At 47.9% G+C, this 25,338-nt stretch overlaps 1 protein-coding gene across 3 annotated transcripts in view; it reads left to right on the forward strand.

The window, feature by feature from the left end:
* The window catches only part of LOC129327388 (calmodulin-regulated spectrin-associated protein 3-like), a 43,437-nt gene that overhangs the window by 13,964 nt on the left and 4,135 nt on the right, over window positions 1-25,338 (forward strand). Inside the window, exons 1-13 of one of the 3 annotated variants that reach the window (XM_054975997.1) lie at window positions 1,527-1,582; window positions 2,929-3,194; window positions 8,896-9,030; window positions 9,364-9,462; window positions 13,036-13,174; window positions 13,322-13,461; window positions 14,011-14,104; window positions 15,348-15,399; window positions 16,928-17,004; window positions 17,720-17,792; window positions 19,415-21,137; window positions 22,127-22,263; window positions 25,048-25,274. In XM_054975997.1, coding sequence (XP_054831972.1) covers window positions 2,988-3,194; window positions 8,896-9,030; window positions 9,364-9,462; window positions 13,036-13,174; window positions 13,322-13,461; window positions 14,011-14,104; window positions 15,348-15,399; window positions 16,928-17,004; window positions 17,720-17,792; window positions 19,415-21,137; window positions 22,127-22,263; window positions 25,048-25,274 — 3,103 coding nt within the window. In that variant the 5' untranslated portion in view covers window positions 1,527-1,582; window positions 2,929-2,987. Of the gene's footprint in view, window positions 1-1,526; window positions 1,583-2,928; window positions 3,195-8,895; window positions 9,031-9,363; window positions 9,463-13,035; window positions 13,175-13,321; window positions 13,462-14,010; window positions 14,105-15,347; window positions 15,400-16,927; window positions 17,005-17,719; window positions 17,793-19,414; window positions 21,138-22,126; window positions 22,264-25,047; window positions 25,275-25,338 lie in introns of those variants that run through there. The other 2 variants (XM_054975995.1, XM_054975996.1) reach the window with 2 other exon arrangements.

Genomic DNA, 25,338 nt, shown 5'->3' on the forward strand with positions numbered 1-25,338 from the left:
ATAGATTTGTCCCCCTTCCCGATCTCTAAACAGAGTAAAATAAAATACAGGGCATTTTCACACACCCAAAGCCTCCGGAAGATCGCGCAAAACTCACGGCATGAAGCGTCTTCCTAGCGCGATTTCCCATCACGATCCCCTTTAATGGTGCGATTTCTGACGTCATTACACCAGTGAAGGGGATCATGCTGGGAAATTGTACTAGGAAGATGCTTCATGCCGTGAGTTTCGCGTGATCTTCCAGATGCATACAGGTACGTGTGAAAATGGCCCAGATGATTATTTTCCTTCTCCAACACCACAGACATTTGCGGTACCTATTTGTGGTTTCTTTTCTTTTCGGGACTTACCAGCCCCTTCAATGTCTTTTGACGCTATCTAAGGGGAGGCCCTCCTTGCTTCAACCAATACAGGAAAGGCCGATCCCATATTTGAAATTATGGTGAAAAAGTCATGTCTGATAGCCAAAATCTTTAAAAGCATTTATGAGTAGCTAAAGCAAAGGAATCCTGACTTAGTGTAACCCATGAAATCCAGAAACAGTATCTCTTATCTCCCCCATCCCATACCCATGAAAGGATGAAGTGAAAGTACTGGTTGCCCCTTCCTGTATTTTGCTTGGAGCAGTTAGAAGTGAATAAGAAGGTGAATAAGGCTGCTAGGGCAAATAATAATGGTCCTTTTCTTATGGCTCACTGCCAGCTCCAGTAGGTGTTCCTATGCTGCTTGCCTCTGCTATACTTGCTTGCTGAGGTGAGTTTGTGTGAGAGCTCTCAATTCAATGCTCAGCTGAAGGTACCTCCTGTGAGACTCTGGGCCAAGCTAGAAGTGACGAGTTACACTTGAATGGCAAGTGAACAGACTCACGTGTATTCTTCCTTGTTCACTTGCGCTCCACTTGATCACTATGTGATCACTACAGGCCAAGCTACAAGTGATGAATGACACTTGAACAGCAAGTGTATTTCTCCCTGTTCACTTGCCCTCCACTTGCCGTTCAAGTGTCATTCGTCACTTGTAGCTTGGCCCTACATGCTGGAGTGGAGTGCAAGTGAACAGGGAGGAATACACGTGAGTCTGTTCACTTTCCATTCAAGTGTAACTTGTCACTTCTAGCTTGGCCCTTAGTTTACATTCTGTGCAGTCTCTGATTCAAATCCTCTAGTCTGCTTCCCAAGCGTATAGCTCTGTGCTGGTTTAGCTAATGCTCCATCTGTATTATTCCTTCTTCCTTTCCTCCTGCTTTATGGAAAATTTGGCAAAGACAGGGCTTGGGCTGTGGAAATGAAGTTGGGGAAAAACCCTCAAACATTACCAAGTCACATGCCTCTGAGGATTCTGTTCCCATGTAGTGCTGGAAACCTTCAGTTGCTTCTGCAATTAGGGCGTCTCTTGCCTCTTAACTAGTTAATGTTATTATTGTTGTTGTTTTTGTTGTTGTTTGTTTATAGTCCGTCTTTCTCACTGAGATCGAAGGCGGATTTCAATACTGCAGGTGAATACAATATAATCAGTAGTTAGGACATTGACAGCAAAATACAACATGATCAACAGGACATTCAATGAAAACAGACACAACAGGGTATGGTAGTCACACATTTGAAAAGCTAGCATAGATAAAAACCTGTCTGAATTAAAGTCTTAAGTAGTTGGTTAAAAAGCATCCCTTGTTCTGGTGGGGCTGTGCTGTGCGTCTCTAGAGGAATGGGCTCCAAGTATGGATATGCAGAGGCTTACAAAAAAGGGTGTTTGTCCATGTTCCCAAGACTTTGTTGTCTTTTAAAGTAGCTATTGGTCTCTTGGGATGCTGTTAGAATAGGAAAAGCATCCTAATGAACAATGAATCTGTGCAGTGGACAGGATGGGGGGGGGGCGGGGTTGTGGTCCATGCTAGAAAACTTACCTTTCTGTAGGAATTAGCATGTCTTTCTGGGCATAGGAAGGGATGAGACATCAGCAACATTCATTCACTAACCCTTCAAATGATGCTAGGGATGTAGGTTGACCTGACATAGCATATCTGTACATACTGGGAATGGGATGCAGGCATGTGCATTGGGGCAGTGGTGGAGTTAGGTAATTTTGGGCACCCGGCTTATGCATCTCCCCCCCTTTAGATGGTAATGTATACTTCTAAAAGTATGCGGGGGGGGGGGGCTGCTGAGCCTGTGAGTTCGGGCTCTGGACTTCCACCTAAAAGTCTGGTCCTGAAAGCATGACTCTCTAGGGTCTCACACTGTGCCAGTGGATGTTAAATAGGAGGTGTTTCTAGCACCTGAGCTCAGTCTCTTTGGAGACTGCTGACTGAGAGATTTGTCCTGATGCGTGCTTACCTAGGACTTGATGTCAGTTGCTGCTTACCTGATCCCTGCATACCCAGGCAGAAAGGTGTGAAAAGAGAGCCTTTCCCATCAGGGATCCTTGATGGCCTTGAGGAGTTTGAAGGCTGTTCAGACTCCCTTTCATCTTGTGGAATTGGGCTTGAGCCAGTCTCCTCTTGGCTCCTTTTCTTTATAACCTATCTATAACAAGTCTATGGTAACAGGGAAGCTGAAGGAAAGGTGGACATTGGAGGGCCCTGGGGAAAATTCATCACATTTGTTCTCCACCTTTGTTTGAGGCCTAGGCACATGTACATGGGATGTCTCATTCTTACTCTCACAGCAGACAAGAGTCTTGTATAAAGCGGTCCACTGATCTTTGTGGTTGAATGGGGCTTTGAATCCAGTCCAGTATTTTAGCCACGGTACCTTACTGATGTGAGACTAAGCGGGGGACAATAACCTAAGAAGAGTTCCCAAGGGCCAAGAAAGCTTTAGGACGTTGAGTGCAGAGGATAAGTTTAGTTAGATGTGATTAGATAGATGTGATATTTCGGGTCGAGCTGAATGGGCACACGTAGGATGACTCTTTCTCTCCCTCTTACAGAACACGTCCCTACTGAGCTGCGCGAACCATTCTATACAGACCAGTACGAACAGGAGCACATGAAGCCGCCTCTTATCCGCCTGTTACTGTCATCTGATATCTACTGCCGTGCCTGGCGTCAGGCCTTACCCCCAGGCCCTGACGGTGCCTCAGCCCCCAAGGATAATGCTGCCTTGCTACAACTTTTGGCCCGCCGTGGCTTGGTGCCCACCTTCCAAGACAAGCCTGTCAAGGAGGCAGACTTGCACCACAAGCCAATCAGGCTGGTAAGTCTGCCGGGAATTCTCAGGGTGCCATCTTAATCTGATGTTCCTCTTGGTGGCTCTTGCAGATGGAACGGGGTGCTTACCATTTTTGGAAATGTTGGTAAAAGAAAGGGAGGGAGGAGTCCCTAGACTACCAGAAGAAAGAGAGCTAAAACATGTGGAGAAGAGATGAAGGGGCACATTAGTATCTTATTTCCAGAATTATTTGATGGAACCATTCTTCTAAATCAATTGTAGGGCTCCCTGGGTTGTCCAGGGAGTGCTAAAAGTTTAGAGTGATTCAAGACCCAAGTTTCCTGTCCCTTTCAGAGCTCTGGAGCCACTACTATTTCCCTACTACTGCAACTCTATGATGAGAAAATCTGCACTTGTGGAATGCTGTATTTAAAAAAAAAATTAGTCTGCAGAATTCATACGTTAAATTGTTTTTTTTTTTGATAAATTGGTAGAATCCTGCCTGTGGGAGCAAGTGTGTATGAATGTGTGTGTGTTTTAAGTATGAGCTGCTGTAGTTAGAATAATCTTGGTTGTTTTACAGTGCATTGAAATCAATGGGCTTAGAACAGAGTAACTCTTTTTAGGATTGCACTGTTAGTGACTAAGAGTGAGGGGTGTATTGGCCATTGATGAATACTCAGAGTATTTTGGAGAAGTTTTTCTGAAAATATCTCCCCTCAAGGCAATCAATGAGGTCTACTAGAGATTGAGAATAGGCAGATATAAAATGAGCAGCTCTTGTTTATGGCTGTGTAAGAAAGACACCTTCCAGGACTGTCCTGTGCAAGGAGTCTGGTGAAGGCCCTGAGGGTGACAGGCAAATCCCCAAACTGCTCTTTCTTGCTGTGTTAGTAGTAGGAGTGTCCTGTGTGGCGCCGCAGTGGAAGGGTGGGACCTTTACAAGGTTAGATCCTAGCCACCCGTGGGAACCCCTTTCCTCATCTCCCTGTGGGTGGGGATGGCTGAGGTGTGGCTGAAGCCACCCCAGGAATAGCTTTTCCCAGGGTTTACATTACCTGTTGGGAGTGGAACCTGTTCAAGCAGCCTGAAGCATCAATGTTTTCTTTGCTTGCTATACCAGGGAGCTAAGATGGGTGGTAATATGCAGCAGGTGGTTGTTATTGCCAGCTATGCCTGAATTCTCAAAGGTGTACAAGAATCAGGGGCCTCTGTGCATGGTGTGAGACCTTTTCTATTCTTGTTTTCTGACAGATAAGAATTCAGGGTTGCTCAGTGCAGCATTAATGAGGGCTGCTGTTGCTAGCTAGAAGCATGTAAAAGTGTAAGGAAGGATGTCCTAGAGGTTGGGGAGAACGTTTTTTGTTTGTCTTACTGCTGCTGTTAACCCAGCCAGGAGCAAAGGCTAATTTTGATTACGTATCCCTGCTTATTTCTTAAAGTACAAAGGAGAAAAAAATCTTTAATCTTTTCCATTTGCCATCTTGCACTGTCCATTGACAAGCCAAGGTGGAAGAAGAAACCCTCTTCCTCTGCATTCTTCTACTATGGTGCTGCTTTTACTTGCAGAATATAGACGCTGGGGTTTCCTCTTCCTCTTTGGCTTGTCAGTGGACAGTGCAAGATGGCGAATGGAATGGCTGAAGATTTTTTCCTGTACTGTTAAGGAAGGAAGGTAGGATCCTGTATCTGTGCCTTAGGTATGGAGAGATGGTTGAACTGTCTGCGGATGTTACTACTTGCGAGAAAGAAGAGTGCAATGGGGGCAGCGGTTTGGCATTTCTCATCCCCTGCACGAGGGTTTGGAAATGAGGATTCCAGTTGATAATCTGGCTGCCCTGCAGATGGCCGAAATTCCCTTCTGCTGTGGGATTTGGTTGATATTAGTGGGAGGGTCTCCCTGGCCTGTGGGTTGTTGTGTGAGGCTAGAAATGTTGCTTCTCTCTGACTGGTGCTGAGAAGGATGTTTGAATTGTTAAAGCCCTGAAGGAGGGGGCTGAGATATCTGCTTTCTGCTGTCAGCAAATATAATTCCCCTGGTGTGTGTGTGTGTGCTTGTGGAGAGAGGAGAGGGGAATCCCAGCTGCTGATGTAGCTCTGCCAGCAGGTGCCTGATGGGATTGGTCTGCCTTGAACGGGTCACTGATGGTTATTAAATTTGCTTTGGTGAGTCTTTCGAGGCTGAAAAGAGGGATGGGAGCTCCTATGCTTTGCTGCAGGGAACATGCTGCCAGTTGCGAGAGCTGAGACGGGAGGAAGGCAAAGATGATAACTCTTGATTCTGATACAATTTCTGGAAACTCCCATGGAATTCCTGAGTGTGCCATGGGACAGGATGGTGCAGTGGCACAGAAAGCCCTCTCTCACACGGGGAGTTGGATTACGCCCTCCCCCCCCCCAGATAAGTTGGCCTGTGGAGGGAGACAGTGGCGGCGGCAGCGGCGGCCATGTTGGCATGCTGCCAGTAATGATACTGGAAAGCAGGTGCCCTCATTTGGTACAATCTCTGTTTTCATCCAGAGCAGCTCTTATTTAGGTCCATGAAGTGTGGCTTGACTCTTTCATATTGGGATGAGCCCAAGCTCTGATGTGTGTGGTGGGTGGGGGGGGGTGGCAGCGGTGGGCATGTAGAGGAAGCCAGTGAAATACTGTGTTGCAGCGAATGGTCTCTTTCATCTTGTGTGTGTTTTGGTGTGAGCCTTCTAAAAGGAAGACACATCTGAGCTTTGGTCTTAAGCTTGGTACATGCCATTCTCCATGCCCCCCCCATGCCTGAGATGAAATCTATATTTACACCCTCCCAGCCCTTATTCACTGTCTAGTTAACCATCTTCTTCACTGCTGCAATTCTTTCTGCTATCGTGTAGAAGATTAGGCTGCCAGGAGGGCTTTGGGGGTGGGGAAATGTACCTGGAGAGCTTATATAGGGTCACCTGGTTTTACTTGATGCCTCTGTCTGCAGGACCTAGTTGATATCAGGCACACATTTGGTCCACTTTCTCTAGTGCTTCTAGAGGACTGGTGCTGTGTGATTAATGCTCAGTCCTCCCCCCACACTTTGTTAGATCAAGTTAATTCTCTGAAATACTATGCAGTATGGGGATGCTATAATTCCATTGGTTATCTAACACTATGGCCTTGGTTAAGAAAAAATATTAGCCCAGTTTATAAGGATGGGCTGGCTTCCCGAAGTTTATCAGCAAAACTGTGGGTAACACGTATCAGTATAGTCTGCCAGCAAAATAACGTGATGATGCTCTTCCTAGGGTCATATCATTTCAAGTGGCAGGTAGAATAAGGATTCTGCAAGTTCAAAGCTACCTCCCTCCCTCTTCAGCATGCAGAAGACCTGCATGCTGAGCAGAAGATTTCAGTTTAGCCTCATGGCATACTATTTTGCTATGGTTGGGATCTTTCCTTGGTAGGGAGAATTCAGACATGCAGCCCCTCTTCATCTCTGCCTGTACCTGAAGAGGTACGTTCTAAGGTGTGTTTTACCACTTGATTCTGCTGGTTGTATAAACTGGCTGTCAGTATGAATGTGGAACATTTCGAGATGAGCCTTGCCTACATCTTTGTTAATAGAAAAAAGACGGATCAGGTTGCCAGGAAGCATCAGGGCTGATGAGGCTGCTTGTGCAAACTCGTATTGTTCTGGGGAGAGTTCCTTGCCATTCTGTGGAAAGGCCCCTAAAAGGCAAAAATACCATCCCACAAGGCCCATGTCCTTTCCTTATTGGAGCATAGGAAATGGCCTGCTTCTAATGGGAGATTCCTTCTCAGGTAGAGGGTCTTTCTTGGCATGGGCAGACCTTTAGCCCTCTTGTCTTCTGATCCAATGGTCCTGTCTGTTTTCAGTATGCAGGGCTGAGGAAGGGAAGCTGTGTTCTCCCCTTCCATATTTTGTACTCTGTGATGGGTATTATGCTAGCATCAGTCTATTGAGAGTCAACTTTTATCAGTCATTGTCGCCATCAATAGAGATTGGGATTACCATTTCAAGAGGAATTTTTGTATTCCATTTTTCTTTTGGGATACCAGAAGGTGATGCTTGATAAAGGCTATGCCAGAGATAACTGTCTTGTAAGCTCTACTGTTAGATCTGCTCAGGAACCAAAATTGGTGCTCCTAGATCAACAGTGTTCTGAGTCCAGGTATCTGTGGCTGGCATTGAGAAGCATTTCATACAGAATTTGGGTTAGGGGCAGGCAGACTGCTTAATGATGATGGTAATAAGGGGAGGGAGGAAATGTTTATGCAGAAAAGCGAAAGACATGACAACGAAAGAAGCATTATGAACAGCACCGAGGGTAGGAAGACAGAGAAGTTTCAAAGTTGGCTCCTTTTCCAGCAGTCCCAAGTTTCCTCCACTTGGTTCCACACTTACTTCTGAGCTTTGAATAGATTGGCAAATTGGAAAGATGCCAAAAAACTTTCAGAGAGCAGCCCCAGTCCTTCAGTGGATGTGACATAAGAGTCAGGGGTTTAGATCCTTGCAGAAGCCTCCCAAGATCCTGAGATCCTTGGCCATCTCAGGAAGCAGTACAAAGGGTGAACACCGATGGAAAAACTGATGCCACGATCAGGTTTTCTGCCACGATTGCTTGGCCATCTACCTTGAATATGATGTCAGTTCTCCCCCAGCCCCGAGCGTGCATTCTCCATATTTTTATCCCACTTTTCAGCCAAGCCTCATTCCCCAAGCAACTAACAGCAAACACCAATAGAAATACCCAGTGAATAGTCTTCTGTAGCTGGATCCAGGCATGATGGAGGGAGGCGTAGTTACTGCCTGTCTTTCCTTCCATCAATAGCAGTTAGAAGGAAGCTGGAAGAAGAGGAACTCTTCGCTGGAACTAAATACAAGCTTAGCGGAGGTTTCAATTTAAACATCTCAGCTTCTGACAGAAACTCAGGAAAAATATTTTTTCCCCTCTGTCTATAGTAATGAATTTTGATAGAATGATGTGAAAATTGACTCATGTTTATGTGCATAAACAGTATAAAAGAAACAAATTGAATAGGAAAATGAGGGAAGGATGGAAAAACTACAAATATATATATGAACATGGAAAAAAATGATGATGGTAATAAAGATTGCCCCATATTTGGCTGCTTTTGCTTGCAAAGCTACTCTTACCTCATTCAGGTTCATCTTAACTGCATTAAAAGCTTAAGTTAAATAATCCAAGCTGTCCTGTGGTCTGAGACATGGGATAGAGTAAGACAGAGGCAGCTTGGTCAGGCAGAAGGAGGATTTTGATGTCACCATCATTTTTTAGCATTCTCATTTTTTTGGCTTTCTTCTTTCCTACCCCAAACGTATGGCAATTGACTATTCCTGTTTATACCCCCCCCCTATGACAGTGTCCAACATAGCATGCTCCAGCATGTGCTAATGCCCTGGTTTTCTATTTTACTTCACTGGGAACAAAACAGTTGCACTTCTGCCAAAAGGGGTAGTGCTGCTCCCTAATGGAAGAGCTGTTTGTAGCTGATCTGTGTTTCTGTGAATGAGTAGGAAGAGAAGTAAGCCAAGCTAAATCTGATGCAGCCATCATAATTGAGGATTAAGGCTGTTTTGACCCAGGGTAGCATTAGTGGGCAGGTAGCTCTCTCTTTTCTTGGTGTTTCTTACCTTGACAGTGATATGGGTGTGCTTATCTCCAGCTCTGGTGCGTAGGTGCCCTCCTGGCCAGCACAGGTGCCTAACCTATCCCATCTCTGTTCTGCCTCACTTTTACAGGGTGTTCATCTGGCCTTGATTGACTCACTGATGATGGCATTTGCTGTGGAAGCCACCAGTTCTTTAAATGTTCTTCCAGACACTGATCCAGCTGCCAGCTCCTGGGACCAGAAGCTGCTTCACTGGATAAATATGGTGCGTTACCTTTATCGATGACACCTGGGCATCATCCTTCTCTCCCAGGGTAGCATACATGGGGTTGTATCACTTGATTTATGCAACGGTCTTGTGAACTAAGGCCCAGCAGTTGTACCCACGGCACCACACTATCTCTGACTTGCAAGGCTGAAAAAGGGTGTTAAAGACTGCTCCTTGGTCCTGTCCTAGATTGGGATTAGAAAGACACTCGTGTCTTTGGAGACATGGATGCTGTGACATATCGGAAAGGGAGCTTCAGTGGTACAGGGATTATGAGTAAGGGAGTGTAACGTGCGTATTTATGACTTACTCCCTGCTACCTCCTTGCAGGTCATCCTCAAGATGCAGCAAAGCACTGAGCAGGAGAGCTCACAACGGTCCACTCCTGGTACAGATGGCCAGACCCAGGCCTCCGTGAGTGGCCCCAAGGTGTGTGTGCATTGCTGTTGCAGCTTCCTTCTGAGTGAGAGGGGGAAGATTGGGGATTAGTGTCTGCAGTGTGAGGTGAAACCATAGGGTGGTAGGCAGGGAACGGGCCCTGTCCCTTGTTCCAAGTGCAGTGGGCGAAGGGAAAAGATGGCTGTGTCCACACTGGCTTTGTTCTGTGTATGAGCAGCTCCCTTGTTTTGTCCTACCGTAGAGGGTAGAGTCTGCTTCCTTCCTTCTGATCTCCCCTTAACAGAGTTGAGGACTCTCCCTCCCTCCTCTTGAAAATCTGTTGCTTCATCTTCATGATGTGAAGTGGACTCCATCTGCTTCAGCCTTGCTTTGCCCCCTGGATCGCCCATAGTCTTCCTGGACAACCCGTGTCTATTTATTTTTCCTTAAAGTCATTGCAAGGGGTGGGGTGGGGGCCTAGGAGGCCATCCCCTCTCTGATCCTGATGGGCAGGGTAACCTCATCCCAGCCGAGCTGCCTGTCTGGCTGCCAGCGCTGAGAGTGTGATACAGTTGAAGTGTGGTTTATGACAGAGCTGTCTTTTTCTGCATCTTTTTCCTCTTCTTCCCACGGCCTCTCTCCTTCCTCTGCTTCAGTGTCCCACAAGGTGGTACTGGAAACTGGTTCCTGTAAGTGGGTGGCTTTACTTGTTATCTCCCCGCTGCCTCAACTCCTGTGCTGCATGCCAGGGGGGGACCCAGAGCAAAGGATGCTGGGGGCTTAGGACCTTGGAGCCGGGGTGCTTGTGTGTGTCGTTAGGGCTTCCCTATGATAAAGTTTTGGGTGACTTAAGTCATCAGCTGAGTTAAACCCTTCTAAGTCCACTGAAGTCAGTAGTCTTAGAAGGGTGTAACTCTCTGCTTAAGGCTGCATTTGCTACTTGCTCTGCTCTGTGTGGAATCGACATTGTAACTAGAGTGGGAGACTGAGGGCAGAGGGGGACACTTGTCTTAGGGAGTAGGAGTGTTCCTCGTGAGACACCAGCTGCTGGGATGCTGGTATATCCCAGCATCCTTTGTTCTCATCTCCCTTCCCTCTAAAATCTATGCCTGCTTTGGTCTCTCTCTCTCAGAGCTGTGTGGCCTCCTGTGGGGGTGGTTTACTTGAGGGCCACATTACCTAGCTATGCGCACGTGCGTATCTGTATAGGATCATGCCTCTCTCCTCCCTGCCCAGATTATGTGGCCTTCTTGGGGCCTAATGGAGTGGCAACCAAGCCTGTGGTACCTCAACAAAAAGCCCGCTGGTTCTTATGTTGGAGGGGTTAAGAGACAGCCAGAGCAGGGCAGCTCATGCCTGGAGCTGCCAAGTAGGAACAGCATGCTAGTTACATGACATGCCTCTATCCCCTCCCCTCTGTGTGTTGCCTTCTGCCCCTTCCCTTTTGCTTGCTGCCCTGCAGTACTCGGTGCAGCCTAGGCTGGAGCCAGTGGATGCTTTGCCCCAATGGTCTGGGTAAGCCACAGTGTTTAAGGGTGTGGGATGTTCTAGGAGGGGAGAGTCTTTGGATCTCACGTGCATGCTGAAAGGCAATCGAAGCAAGACACGAGGCCTCAGCAGTCCCCATCTCCCCTTTCTGCGTGCCCCACCCCCCAGTCTTGCAAGGCAGCAGCCCTTCCCTCCTCTCTCCCTCCTTGCGGGTGCATTGATCAGGCTCTCTCTTTTCTTTGCTATTGCATCCAGCATGCCATCGCTTTTTGTTTGAAGGAGTCGGGGAATAAGCCTCCTGTGGTAACGTATCCGTCGGCGCGCGTGCTTGCCCGCCCGCCTGCACCACTTTGCCATTTACTTGGATTGCTGTTCTTGAACTTCGGGCTGTTCCTGCTGCAATGGGCCTGACCCATTCCCATGTGCTGCACACTTGCTTATGGCTTTAGGAGGGGAGCCTCCTGGAGATGTCACAGGGGCTTTCCCACATGTTCACAGCAACCAGCAGCTGCCTTCAGAAGCAGTTTATTTACTTCATTATTTACCCCTCCCCTTCTTTCCAAATTGTGTACATAGTTCTTCTCTCCTCCCTGCTATCCTCACAACAACCCTGCGAGGTAGGTTAGGGACAGTGTGTGTGTGAGTGGGCATTCAGACCTTGGTCTCCTAGATCCTAGTCCAGCACTGTAATAAGTTCACCGTACTGGTTCTCTGTCACAGGTGCAAGAGATCTGCCATATGCCCACAGCATCTCTGAGAAGTTAGCTATCTTTTGCCTTTCTGCTGCAGTCATCTACACACAAATGATCAGTAGCCTCCTTTTTCAGACCTCAGAGCAAATTTAAGACTGCATTTCTCCTTTTATTTGGCACCCTGTGTCCTAGGATTATTTGAGGACTGGGCATCTATCTTCATTTCCCTTTAAAATTAAAAGGTAGAAGGTGGTGAGGGAATTAAGGATTAAGGGCATTTTCATCATGAAGGACACGGCTGGACTGGAGCTGACCTGCTTCAATCCCCACAGTTAGGTGATTCTCCCCCCCCCCACCCCTTTTGTGTTTGTTTGGGGCCTCCCTCCCCCAAAGTTGTCACTAAGTTTAGTGTGTGGGGAGGCTTTTTCTGTGAGTTCCTGGTTCTGTGGTCATCTGGGAAGTAGTCTGCAGTGCTTATTGTGTCTGGCCAACTCTTCCATGCAGAGCAGAGATGTAACCCTTTCCACCTGATCCACCATCCAGCTCATTGCAGCAGGAATAGGGGTGCCCCACTTAACTATCTGCCTCTCTCTTTTTTTTCTTTTTGCTGGCCTGCTGGGTGTCTGTGTTTGTCTGTTTGTGCACCTGTCCCTTCCTCCTCTTGCCCTGTTGACGCACGGCCTGCCCTGCTCTGTGTGTCTCTCTGGTGTGGGGGCTGCTTTGTTGTCTTGTCTGCTGTGTCCTGGGGTGAGGACAAGCATGTTTGGAGTGGGAAATTGATCACCTGTGATAGTTCAACAGAAGGGGAAATCGACAGACTGCTCTTCTCTCCGCTGTAGTGCAGAATGCCCCAATTAGCACTCCCCATAACTCTAGTGGTGATCTAGACCACGGATTTGGGTGTGGGACCAGAGCCCCTCCCTACGGCAACTGGTGAGGTGGGGAGAGAGCTCTTGTTCTGCAGGGTGATCCAGAGCTTCTATAGAAGGGAGGGTGTCTCCTTTTCTATTCCTCTCTAATGGCTGCTTCCTTCACCTCCCTCCTTCCTACTTTTCTCCTAAGCTGCCTTTAAATGACTCTTGCCAAAGTTCTCGCTTGTCCCTTCTTCCCTGCTTTATGCCCTTGTCCCTCCCAGCATGCCCACTGCTTTTGGTATCTGGGTGGGGGTGGGAAGTAGCCTATTGTGTGCACACTTTTGTTGTTGTTTTTGGTTGGGCCAATGGGCCTGATGTCGCCTGGTCGTTAACTAACCCATTGGGTGTCCAACCCTGAGGAGAGTTTGTGAGGGCTGCTGCATGGAAAGGTGGGAGCAGCATGGGCAGAGATGCTTAAGGTTGGGAGCCCCGGGTAGCAAGGGCACGGTTGCAGCTTCCAGGGTGGCCCCATATATAGGGCTAGCTTCTGACTATATAATGAATTCTTCCTGTATCTCTTTTCTACCCAGATCCGCTATCGGAAGGATAAGGCACTGCCCAAGCAGACTCCCTGTTTCCCTGCCATCACGGGCCTGAAGGATCTGGCCAATGGCGGTGCTATTGCTGCCACTATACATTACTACTGCCCTCAGCTTCTTCGCCTGGAGGGTGAGCCTGAGGCTGCTTGTATTGTGGGCAACTGCTGGTTGAGGGCTTGGCATCTAGGGGGTAAGGCAGCCCTTTTGAGGTTGCAGGTCTCTGTGAGTGGGTGACCCCTGTGCTAATTTGCCATTGTGTACTTCCCCTGCTTGGTAGACGTGTGCCTGAAGGAGACCATGTCAGTGGCAGACAGCCTGTATAACCTGCAGCTGATCCAAGGCTTCTCTTCGGACTACTTGGGGGGCTGCTGTTTCCTGTCATTGGAGGACCTTCTGTACATGCCGCCTGCCCTGAGGGTGAGTTTTGGACTTGAGGGAGCAGCAGGAAGCATGTTTGGCCAGGCAGGGTCTGTCACTGGAGGGGAATATTGGTAGCCTGGCTGCAGTAAGGAGGCCTACGTGGCTTCAGGGGAGAGTGGCTGCTTGGAAAGAGTGGACTGCAGCCTTGGGGTGGAAAGTCTGGTCCCATGTTTCTTGTGGCTATTCAAGTGGAACTAGTGGAGATTAGCAGCCAGTATGACTGCACAGCCTGCCTTGGCCCTAATGAGCCTTGGCTGGGGCCTCCAGCCACACTAATTGGGGCTGGATCTTGCAGGGACAAAGGGGCTCTTCTGTGGTGGAGGGCAGAATGCTGCTGGCAGGGGGCGAGGGAAGAAGTTCAGGCATTAGGAAGGAATTCTCCTCCTGGGCTCTGGCTGCAGCCTGGGAGAGCTCTGCTTCAGGTTTTGCAGTTGATAGAGATGAAAACTCCTCCTGCCCCCAACTCTGTTCAAGAAAGTAGAAGTTTCAGGTCTTGGGTGCCCCCTCTTCAGAGTGCTTCACTCATTAACTGCTCTGCTTCCCCAGGTAAACGTTGGGGTATTCCTGGCAGAACTGTTCTTGTGCTTTGAGGTGCTCAAGCCAGAATTTGTGCGCCCCAAGGAGCTGTCCAGTCTCCAAGGTAAGAAGGTGGCAAGTGCTTGGTGCCCTTGCAAACAAGTGCTTGCACGTAGCTTGGTGAGCAGTTATTTGAGGGAGAACATGAATGCCCAGGTTTGCATGGGTACCTTGTGCTTACTGTCCTGCAGTAAGCATTACAAGGTAGAGACCACGTTTACATTGCCCTTATGCAGAGGGGTTGGCATATTGTCCACCAGGAGTTCCCAATACAGTGAGAATACACCTAGTGATAACATAGCAAAATGGGCTTACTTTACTTTATGTACTTCTGAGTCTGAGAATTGGATTTTTACAGTGTTTGGATTCTGGAGGAAAGAAGGTTGGGTGCCATGGAGAAAGAAAGGAGCCCAAAGATGTCTTGATTGCAGTTGCACCTAGATTCTTGGTGTCATTGTGACTAGCTGCGTTGTTTTTTTTGGTTTTTTGCAACACTGAGATCCACACACAGAGAAAAGCTGAGGTTTTCAGAACTTTTAAGAAAAAATGCCAGGCCTCACAAAGAATCACCTTCAGCTCCTGAAGGGTTCTGGACTGTATGATCAACACCTAGGAGCCACTTCCTTTAACAGGTGTATGTTTGGCAGAGGCCACAAAATGTAGGAGGCATAAACCAAATACAAGTGACCTGTTTTTCTTTGCACCTAACAATAGTCCCTTTCAGCTGATTAACTGAGCAAACACACTTGTATTTCCTTTCCCCTTACGACTGTGAAGTCATTTTGTGGATTCTTTCATAGGATGTAAATTGTTCTCATATTGCCTTTTCCCATATATTGCATGCATAAATCACATTGCTTATCTAGGTATATTTTGTGGTTTTGTTTCATGAATAGGTCATTTTCTCAATATATTCTGTATACCAAACAGCAACATATGATGTCTAGACAGTAACGCTCAAGTAGTCTATGCTGTACAGCATAGACTGCGTATAGCACACACCCATTCCGCCTGCTGTGTTAGGGTTTTGTACTTTGTAGTCCATCGTAGTCAGTGTGCTTCTTCTCTTCCCCAAATTGGGGCCCCACTGAGTAAGTGGAGCTGCAGTGGAGTCAGTTGGGACTTGGCATGTCCTAGTACTGGAACAATGGCCTCCTGTGTGAGTTGAGATCTGAGCAGGTTTCTGTCTTGCACCTCGGTACACGTGGTTGGCATTCCCACCCTCTCCTGACCTTCTGTTGACTTAATCTCTAGCCCTGCTCTTTCCCCTCCCTACTTGCTTATTAAAGTAGCTGCGTCTCTTCCAGATTCCCCTGGAGTGAATGACTCTTTGACGCCCAACAGTGGGAACAACAACAGGTAAGTGAGCTTCTCTTTGTACTTCCACCACTGCTTAGTGCCACGTTGAGCCCCCTTCTGGCTGTCCCTGTATTGTCAGTGCTGGGATTGAGACGTGGGGTCTGTGTTTTAGTAAACCAGGTGGGAGGTATTTTTAAATGGGAGACTCAACCCAATGTTACAGCAGGGCTCATAGAGCTTCAGAGAAGGGACGATGGCTCCCTAATAGGTCCTCTTCTGCAGGACTCTTACCTTAACCTTCCCATAAAGGGAGCCCCTGGCAGAACTTGCCTTGTCGAGAAACTTTTAGCTCCTGACTGTGAAGTGAAAGTTTCTTAGCCTGGCTTGTATCGTCACCAGCATCAGCGGCTGGCAGCCTGGTAAACCACACCTCGGGATTTAAAAATAGGTCTGTCATTTGGGAATCAGTGCTGTAGGGAATGCTTAGATGGGACACTGTCCAGATAACAACCTGTCCAGGAGCCTCAACATTGACAGAGGTGGAGACAAAACTAAACAGCCTTGTGGGCTTCAAATAGGAGCTTCTGGCGGTATAACTGTTCCTCCTCGGGAGTGCCCCAAAATCGTAGTTCACCCTAGGAAGTCTGAGTGGGACGTGGCTTTAAGTATAAGCAACGCTGTGGTTGCAGGGCGCTGAGTGTACTAGCCCTGTGCGGTTGACGCGAGGGTTCCTGCTCTCAGAGATCCTGGGAGCCTCAGCATTTGGTTGCCGCCTCTTCTTACGGGGGAACCCCAGTTTCCGAGGATTGACTTTGCTGCTGTGGCTTGCCCAAAGGCCTCTTAACATATTAGATGCTACTTGGAGAAACTTGATCTACAAGAAATTATTCAAGCAATTAGGGTGGGGAAAACGTCTTGTGCCTTATGGTGGGTCATTGCCTCTTTAGGTTTCAGGCTGCCGGTAAGGGGGGCGGGGAGGTGGCTCTTTGCACTCCAGGGAGGAAGTTCAGGCCTGCTCGAGCTCATGCGGGAAGAGAAATGCTCCCTTTCCTGATCCAGCTGTTAGTGGATGATCAAGGGAGCCTCTGTGACTTACTTGGCGTGAATTATGCCTGGTAAAGAGAAGCTTTCTTCTGGCTGGGATAGTTGTCTTCTAATTGCTCCAGGCCAGTAGAAATTGCAGTTCTTCTTGGGGAATAGGGAAAGCCTCTGATCTTCAGGTAAGTGGAGATCTCCTCCCATTCTTAAGCTATGGGAATGCCTCTAGGCAGCAAATTAAACAAACTTGTTCCTGCATGTCTATGAATGCGTGTTCACTCCATTTGCAGAAATCTAAACATGAACGGACAGAGTGGCATTTTGCACTGTATGCAAGTTGCACATATAACGTAATGCAGTGATTCCAGAGTTGTGTAAATTCCTCCTTGAGTTTCTGTCAAACCTGCCTGCCCTAGCTGAAATTTGGGAGCCCTTTAGGGTCACCATTGCAAACCAGCTCTCCTTGGCCACCTTCCTCATGTCTAGCTTCCCCTTTGGAAGAATGTCCCTGTTCTGATTTAATTCCTCCTTGTCCCTTCTGTTCTACTAGCAGCTCTCCCGTGTTCAGTTTCCGCCACCCACTGCTGCCTGGAGGGCAGGCACAGTCCCCACTCTGTGGTTCCTTAGGTAAGAAACTCTGCTTTCTCCTCCTTGCCTACCCCATGCTGGGGAAATGAGAAGTCCATTAATTCTGTTGGGTCACAAGGTTAAACTAACCATAAGCCTCTTGGGAGTCCTTTGTGGCCATTGATGTGATGACTGCAAATATCTTTGGTGACCAGACCTGCTTAAGGGCTTATTGTTGTGGTCTTTTACCTCTCCGGTTGTCCTTGAGGAAGTGCTGCTCATTTTTCAGGGGTTATAAGGCTCCTGTAAGTCTGTTACAGAAGAGTCTTCAGATTGTGCTGTTAGTTGGCGTGAACCAGGGTGGTTTCTGTTGAACGTTTAAAGGGCACGGCACCATTAAATTGGTCTTCATTGAAAAGATTAATCATGAGAAAATAAATCTTAATCAAAATCCAACCTCCAAAGATGGCTGTTGTCATAATCTGAGCAATTAATAGGGATCAAAGCTTTATCTCATGATCTTTGCATACTCATGCAGAAACACTAAGTGTTTTGCTTCCAAATACCGGCTTTTCTGAGGGGGAAATCTTACTAAATTATCCTGTATAGTGATGGTCCATTTTTCACAGGCATTTTCCTTACCGGGATTTAACCCTGAGGGTTATGTTTTCCGTGCCCCCCAGAGAGGTATTTCCTCAGCCAGCCCCACTGATGCCTAGAATGCTGTTGCCACCGGGCCACCCTTTGGTGGTAACTTTTCTCTTTGTCTCCTTAGGTTCCCTGCACCACTCTACATCTATGTCCCATGTAGAAGGCTTTGGTAAATCATGGAGCAAGAAGCAGCTCAGGTGAGAGGGAAGTGGAGACACCTTGAGATGGTAGAGATGGTAGTCTTGGAAGGCTTGAATACACAGGAGCCGCTTAAGTCGAGAGCCAGGGATGGTAGAGGCCAAAGAGGCACGGATGAATTGAAGGGGGTGCTTAGGATGTTGGTAAGCGTTTAGTTAGGACCCGAGTGGAAGGGCAACAAGCGTGCAACTGTACTTCAAAAAGCAATGGTTTTATTCCTAGCCACGTTAAGCCAAGAAGCACTGCTCGGCAAGTCTGCTGAATGAGACTGAATGCGAGTAATCTGTGGGAAAAGTACCCTAAGTCAGTCATGTTACCCGAAGTGAGGAAAATGACATGGATGTGATAAAATACCAATTAAATATGCTCAAGAAACCCCGTGAGACTTCTCCTATTATACAGTCTAGAACACACACACAGAGGAAATCCTTAACCACAGTTGCAAAACAGTAAAAAGTTCAGTAGCATCTTTAAGACTAACCAACTTTATTGCGGCATAAGCTTTTGAGGACCATGGCTCTCTTCGTTAGATGCATGCTCTTCATCAGATACATGGATTTTTTACTATTTTGCAACTACAGACTAACACAGCTAACTCCTGGATCTTAACCATGGTTGTGGTTCCAGCTATCGAATGAAAGCTCTTCCTACCTCAGATTGTTCTTACCTTGAGAGGGGAATAATTAATTTATGTGAATGATTAAAATGTTGTGCTTATAGAAGCTGAATATTGTAACCTTTTAAATTACACAAATTTAGCCAAACTTATTTTGCATTTATGCCACTGCTGTGAGCCATGTTAGGCTGCAAAGCACTAAGCAGATCTCTGAAGCTGTTCCACTGGTCACCAGACACCTGGTCAGCCCTATCCCTGACCTCATTCCACTGTGGAGGCTGTGGAGACTTCAGGAAGTTCTGCTTGTGCCTCTAGTCACATCCCAAGAGCTAGAAACATACAAACGAAATTCTCAGGATGCAGAATTTGGGGTTTAAATACTAATTTCTAATCATAGAATTCAGGCTCTGGTCAAGGAGAAGATGTGTGTGTGAGAGAGAGAGATGGGGGGGAGGGTTTATCCCATGCTCCTCTTTAGCTCTACATCTGGATGTACAGTTTGGAGGGAGGAGTAGAGATGAAAATTTTCCAACAATTTTGAAACCATGTTTGGTTGGGGGTGGGAGCACAAAAATGAAAAAATTGGGGGAAATTGAATTATATGCAGAAGTTTCTTTCCTTGAAAATATTGTGTATCTCTACAGTATAAGAGGGTTTTTTCAGCGCTCAATTTTCCACTGGAAGAAATGAAAAAGCCCTCAGACTTTTTCATGCTGTACATTTTGCATATGAAAAACGTTGCCCTGAGAGGAATTGTACTCATTCTAAAATAGAAAATATTTCATAAGAGTTTCTTTTCAGTGCTTTTCTATCAGAATTTTGTTTTAAAAAATGCTTGGAAAAATATTTCCCAGAATTTTGCCTGCTTTTTTTCTGGGGCTCCTACACCTCTAGGGAGGGAGGTGATAAGAGGCCACAAGTTGGATTGGGTGGGAGGTGGACCTAGGATATTCCAGTTGTTCAGGTTTTTAAGATCCTTCCTAATCTGCTCTTTCTTTTTCTTAGCCACCCATTGTCCCAAGCCGTCTCATTCAGCATCCCCTTCGGTCTGGACAGCGATGTGGATATTGTGATGGGCAACCCAGTGGGCCTCCTCCGCTCAGTTAGCTCTGACAGTCTGGCACCTGCCCTGTATTCCTCTTTGCCACGTTCCCCCCGCCCACGATCCAGTGATGTGGCTGAGGCCCCTAATGGGTTAGTGACGCCGTCGCTTCATGGAGCAGGGCGCAAGGGTCAAGAGAGCCTGGCTGTGGAGAACGGAGTGTGCGATGGCTACTCTGACCTGCCCACCATTGAGGAGGCACTGCAGATTATTCACAGTAGTGAGCGGCTGCTCCCCGAGGGGGCACCTGATGGCTTCTACCTGCACTCTCCAGAGCCACCCAAAGCCTCCGTCCCGGAAAAGGCACCCGTGTCTGCAGTTTACCGCTGCCACAATGGGCCTCCCAATGGCGCAGAGCCAGCCCAGGATGGTAGCCTGGACTCTGATGCAGAGGAGCCGTCCCGGCCAGCGGGTGGCCCGGATGATTCCACCTCATGCGTGAGCTCGTTAAGCTCGCAGCCTGACAGCACTGCTTCCTCCACTTCTGGTGTGCGCATGACCAGTTTTGCAGAACGCAAGAAGAAGTTGGCAGCCACAGACAGCAAATCCAGTGGCATCAGCTCTGAGGGCTCAGAGGCTGGGCCTGTGCCACCCGAAGAAAGCCCTGCCCAGAGTCCTGCCCTCAGTTCAGAGATGAGCCAGTTGGGAGCCAGGCTGGAAGAGAAGCGGCGTGCCATAGAGGCCCAGAAGAAACGCATTGAAGCCATCTTTGCCCGGCACCGCCAGCGCTTGGGCAAGAGTGCCTTCCTGCAGCTACAGAAGGCGCCTGAGTCCCAGTCTCAGTCTGAGGATGGTCGGCTTGGTCTGGAGGAACGGCTTGCCCAACTGGAGGCTGAGGACGAGGCTGGAAGTTCCCGTGCTCGTCTGGATAACAAGCAGGTGACCTTCTCCCCAGATATCACCAAGGGAGCACTCGATGAAAACCTAGGCGACTACAACCGGGCAGTGGCCAAGCTGAACACTGCTCTGAGTTCGCTGCAACTGGACATGCAGCGCCTCAGTGAACAGCAGCAGCGCCTCATGCAGGAGAAGAAACCCAGTGCGCAAGCCTGGGTGATCCCCGCCCCAAGGACCAGCCGAGATGGGGCTCCTACACGCTCTTCGCTGGAGCTGTCCTCACCTTCGCCATCGCCGTCCCCCTCCCGCAAGTCTCGGTCACCTCAGCCCACTCCTAAGAAGTCTCCGGCCCCAGCTCCTCCAAAGAGCCCCAAACACACACGGCCGGTTGAGCTAAAACTGCCACCCCTAACACGTGTTCTGACGCCCCCTCACAATGTGGACAACCTTCCACACCTTCGCAAGTTCTCACCAAGCCAGGTGCCTATGCAGACCCGTTCCTCCATCCACTTTGCCGAGGATGAGGAGCTGCCCATGCCAGAAGCAGAAGCCCAGGGCAACTTGAGACCTGTGGCTTCTGTGCCTCCACAAGGGGGCAGTGGCCGTGTCTCAGGTGATGGCACCAGTGATGTTTCCTCACCAAGTGACCGGCGGAGTAGCCTGATTGAAATCCCTTTGTCGAGCCTGAAGGGGGAGGATGAAGATGTGGATGGTGATGATTCGCTGGAGGAATCCATTACTGAGGCACTGGATGCTGAGCCTCGGGCTGGCCTGGGCTTCTTTTTCAAGGTGGGAACCTAACCCCTGGGTTACTGCTGAGCTACTAGAATCTTCAGTGTTCTCCCTTGAATCAGCCAGTAGTTAAATGAAACAGGATAACTGCCATGCCGATCTGAGCTCTTGCTGATTGATTCAAGGTGCTGGGAGTATGATGCATTGTGTCGGCTCTACCCCCTTGGAATCCATCAATATATTCCTGAGTCTACAAGTACTAATAGCTTACAGATGATACAGCAGTTTTTTAAGGAAGATTATTTGTATGTGTGCATGCACATGTGCCTCTTAAAATTTAAATCCCCCTTTGAGACACTCAGATCAGGAAGAGTCACATTTCAGATACTCTAGGTTCTTTGCTGCAAGTAAGATTGAATTGTTTCAAAAGCTGCTGCTGTCGAGTGGAGATGCAAGTCTCTGCGGCATCCTGTGCTGGCACTGAGACTGGTAACGTGCGTAAGTGAGCTCTGGAGCAACAGTTCAGACTTGGATTAGAGATCCCAGGAATGTAGATCATGTTCATGCTGATCTCTGCCAGGGGAGCTTAGGAGTTGGAGCAGGAATCCTAGGCAGAGATTCCTGAGCTTTCGTCTTAATCTAATTGTGAGACATAATCCTTTGTCCCCAGACATCAGTAAAACACTTGTGAAGTTCATCTCTTATAATTAGGGTCCTGGTCCTATCTTTTGCAGAGGATGTGAACCCCATTTTGGTCAAAATTGATAGCTGGCAGGATTGTACAAATAATAAACATACACTGTGAACAAGAACAGGTAGAGCAGAGGTGAAGTAAGGAGTAGAACTAGACAGTGTCCTATGCAAGGCTCAAACATGAGGCATTTTCAGAGGGGATGACAAGCTAGCTTCAGTCCAAGGGAGTGTAGGAAAAGGAAAGCCTGGGTTCTGCCTGTTCGTGTTTGTGCGCATGCCTTGTTGGAAGCTAGGAGCATTGTTGCATCCCTTAGGGAACCCTCATCTATTACTATCTTGTTGTATTTGTGCAGGATGAAGAGAAAGCCGAGGAAGAGATGGCACAGAAGCGTGCCACCCTCCTAGAGAGGCAGCAGAGGCGCAACGAGGAGGCGCGGCGCAGGAAGCAGTGGCAGGAGGCTGAGAAGGAGCAGAAGAAAGAGGAGGCCAGGTGAGGGAGGATAGGAGTGGGACGCAGCGGCCTCCTTGTTTTTGGCCCCCACGTGCACACACCCTGTTGTGTGAGAAGCTGTTTTGTTGTGATGCAGTCTTACTTATTATTACATTTCTATGCCACTTTCCCACCCAAATAGGGCTTCCAAGGTAGTGAGCATCAAAACATTAAACCAGCATTTGGTTTATTTAAACTTTAATAAAAGCACAGCATACAGACTCAACACAACCAGGGAGGAGGGCCGATAAGAGTTACTGGAGGTACACTGAACAGGACAAAGAAGTCTTCATGGTTGGAGAAGATAATGATTGAGAGAGAGAGACTAGCAAATCTCCCTGGGAAGGAAGTTCTAAAGTTTAGGGATTAAGATTGAGAAGGTCTGCTCTCATGTTGCCAAGCAGGGCCTCTGAAGAAGACCAAAGTGGGTGGGTAGCTTCATATGGGAGAAGGAAATCCTTCCGGATGACCCCAAGCCATGTAGGGCTTTAAAAGACAATGTCAGCACCTTGTTTTGGACACAGAAGTTGATTGAGAACCAATATAGATGTAACAACACTGGAGTGATACGGTCCCTACAACCCACTCCAGTCAGCATTCTGGCTGCAGCATTCTATACTAACTGTAGTTCTTGGACAGTATTCAAAGACTGCCCCACATAGAGCTCACTGCAGTAATCTAACTTAGATTTTACCAGAGAATGCACCTCAGTGGAAAGATCTTTTTTGCCCAGGAGGGCCCGAAGCCAGTGAAAAGCACCCCCAGGCCCCACTGCCACCTTTTTATCTAATAGAAGGCCTGGGCCCAGTTACACCCCCAAGTTATGAACCTAGTCCTTTAGGGGGAGCACAACCCCATACAGAACAGGAAGATTCCCGTTTCCTGGGCCTAACCTTCCCAGGAATGGAACGGTGTGGATGGGGCCAATCACAAGAGCCTTTCTCATCTGGTTGCTGCCTCCCTTCTGGCTGCTGATTGTTGGGTGGGAAAGGACCTGCGCTCTTGGCTCCAGCCTTTGCATGTTTATTGTCACTGTGTAGGATTGCCCCATGGGAAAGTGGTGCTGATGTTTGGAAGGGGGTCCTTTGTTCTCTATGTTCCATAGCAAAGGTATAAAGTACTGAATGAATCCGAAACTGAAAAATCAGAACTGCAATAAATTATGTGAAACTGCTCCATTTATTTTGAGACGTTTCTTAAGGCATAACTTGGGCATTCTTTAGAACCGAATCACTCAGCTCTGATTAAAACGATGAGCAGAGAGAGAGAGAGAGAGAGAGAGAGAGAGAGAGAGAGAGAGAGAGAGAGAGAGCGTTTGTTTCTATTGTCTGAGTTGCTTCAGGGCAGGGTATTTGCATTAAGAGCCTTTATAGTCTCACATTATTGCCATAGGTTACTAATCAGCAGAAGAAGAATCAGAGAACTCTGCTAATCACTTTGGCCTGCCCCGGGCTGAGTTGTTTCTGCAGTCTAGGCGCCGTAAGCCACAAATGTTTGGAGAACTGGGATACTCGTTTTGTAAATCTGTTTGTAGTTTAAAAATTTGGAACAGTCTGCAAAGAGTCTCTCCGATGCAAGCTCCATTGCTTGGAATGGATAAGCAAATATGTCCAGCACAAAGGAGGCACTGGGTAAACACTGGGCATGGCTGTTTTCTGTGTGGCAAGAAGATGAGAGCTAGCGTGGTGTAGTGGTGAGTGTCTGATAAGGCTCTATGAGACCAAGATTCAAATCCCTACTCTGCCAGGGAAGATTGCTGGGTGATTTTGGACCAGTTGCTTGTACTCAGCCTAGCCTACCTCACAAAGTTATTGTGATAATAAAATGGAGGAGAGGAGGAGGAGATAAACCCACTCTGGGTCCCTGTTTTGGAGAAAGGAGGGGTATAAATGAAATAAAGATTTCTGTTTCTTTGTGAATTGTCTGTTCTGACCTTGAGAATGAGTGCGCAGTAAGAGAAATGTGCTTTCACTACCAGCTCATCTACTTGTTGCAAGCTTTAACTTAACTTGCAATTCAGAACAAAATATTGAGACTGGCTTCTACTCTACTGGATCTAATCATCTTGGATCACACAGATTTCTGCAGACAAAGGGGTGGGTGATTTTCACACACACACCGGCCACGCTGTTCCTGTCCTGTTTCCCTCAGAGCAGTGATCAGTGGGGGATTGTGGGCTGCAGCAGCAGGGGAGAGGCAGGGATTTCTGCAAACAGAAATCCTGTGTGTAGAAATCTTCCATGGGATCCAAGCCCTAACATACAGTGACAGATTGCACAAAAAGCCCAGTGGTGATGAAACATCCTGAATTTGGGGAAAACCCTGAGATGGTCTGCTGAGGAATGCCTGTGTGTCAGTCATGGGATCCCTGTGCAATGGTGAGGATTCTAGGGTATATTCTACAGCATATGTTTGGTTCAGTTGGGGAACTGGCTGAGCCTTTTGGAACACTCCCAACACTCCTTGCCAGCTTCCTATTTCAGGGAAAGAGAGGCTCTGAGGAAGCCAGCAATCTTTCAGGGAAGCTTTTCTGCCGTTACTGACGATTCTTGTGGAAGAACACCAGAAAAGCTTCTGAGGGATTCCACATTCCTTTGGAATGCAGTTGGAAAATTGCTGCCATAACCTAATTGCACAGTATAGCAGTTACATAGTAACTGCACAAGATATGCAGTGAACTTCTTGCTAATTAAAAAAAAAAAACCTGGTCTGGGTGGAATCGATCGATGTTCCCTTTTAATCCCCAGAATTTATTTTCTTTCTTCTGGGTCGGTGTTTCCCTAGACTGCAGGCAGAGGAACGTACCCGGCAGGAGGAGGAAGTGGGGCCAAGACGTGGGGACTTCACCCGTCAGGAGTACCTGCGGCGTCAACAGCTCAAGCTGATGGAGGATCTGGACAAGGTGTTGCGGCACAAGCCCACTACCGTGCGTGCCCTAAAGAAGGGGAGGCCGAAGACGGTCTTCTGTGATGACTCTGCCCTTTCACGCAGCCCTGTTAAAGGACTTCTTGGTAAGAGCTGTGCCGCTGCATGGCTAGGGCTTGTGGAGGGAGAGGAAGTTGTATCTGCTGCAGG

This window comes from Eublepharis macularius, chromosome 4 (assembly GCF_028583425.1).
Source record: "Eublepharis macularius isolate TG4126 chromosome 4, MPM_Emac_v1.0, whole genome shotgun sequence".
Classification (NCBI taxonomy): domain Eukaryota; kingdom Metazoa; phylum Chordata; class Lepidosauria; order Squamata; family Eublepharidae; genus Eublepharis; species Eublepharis macularius.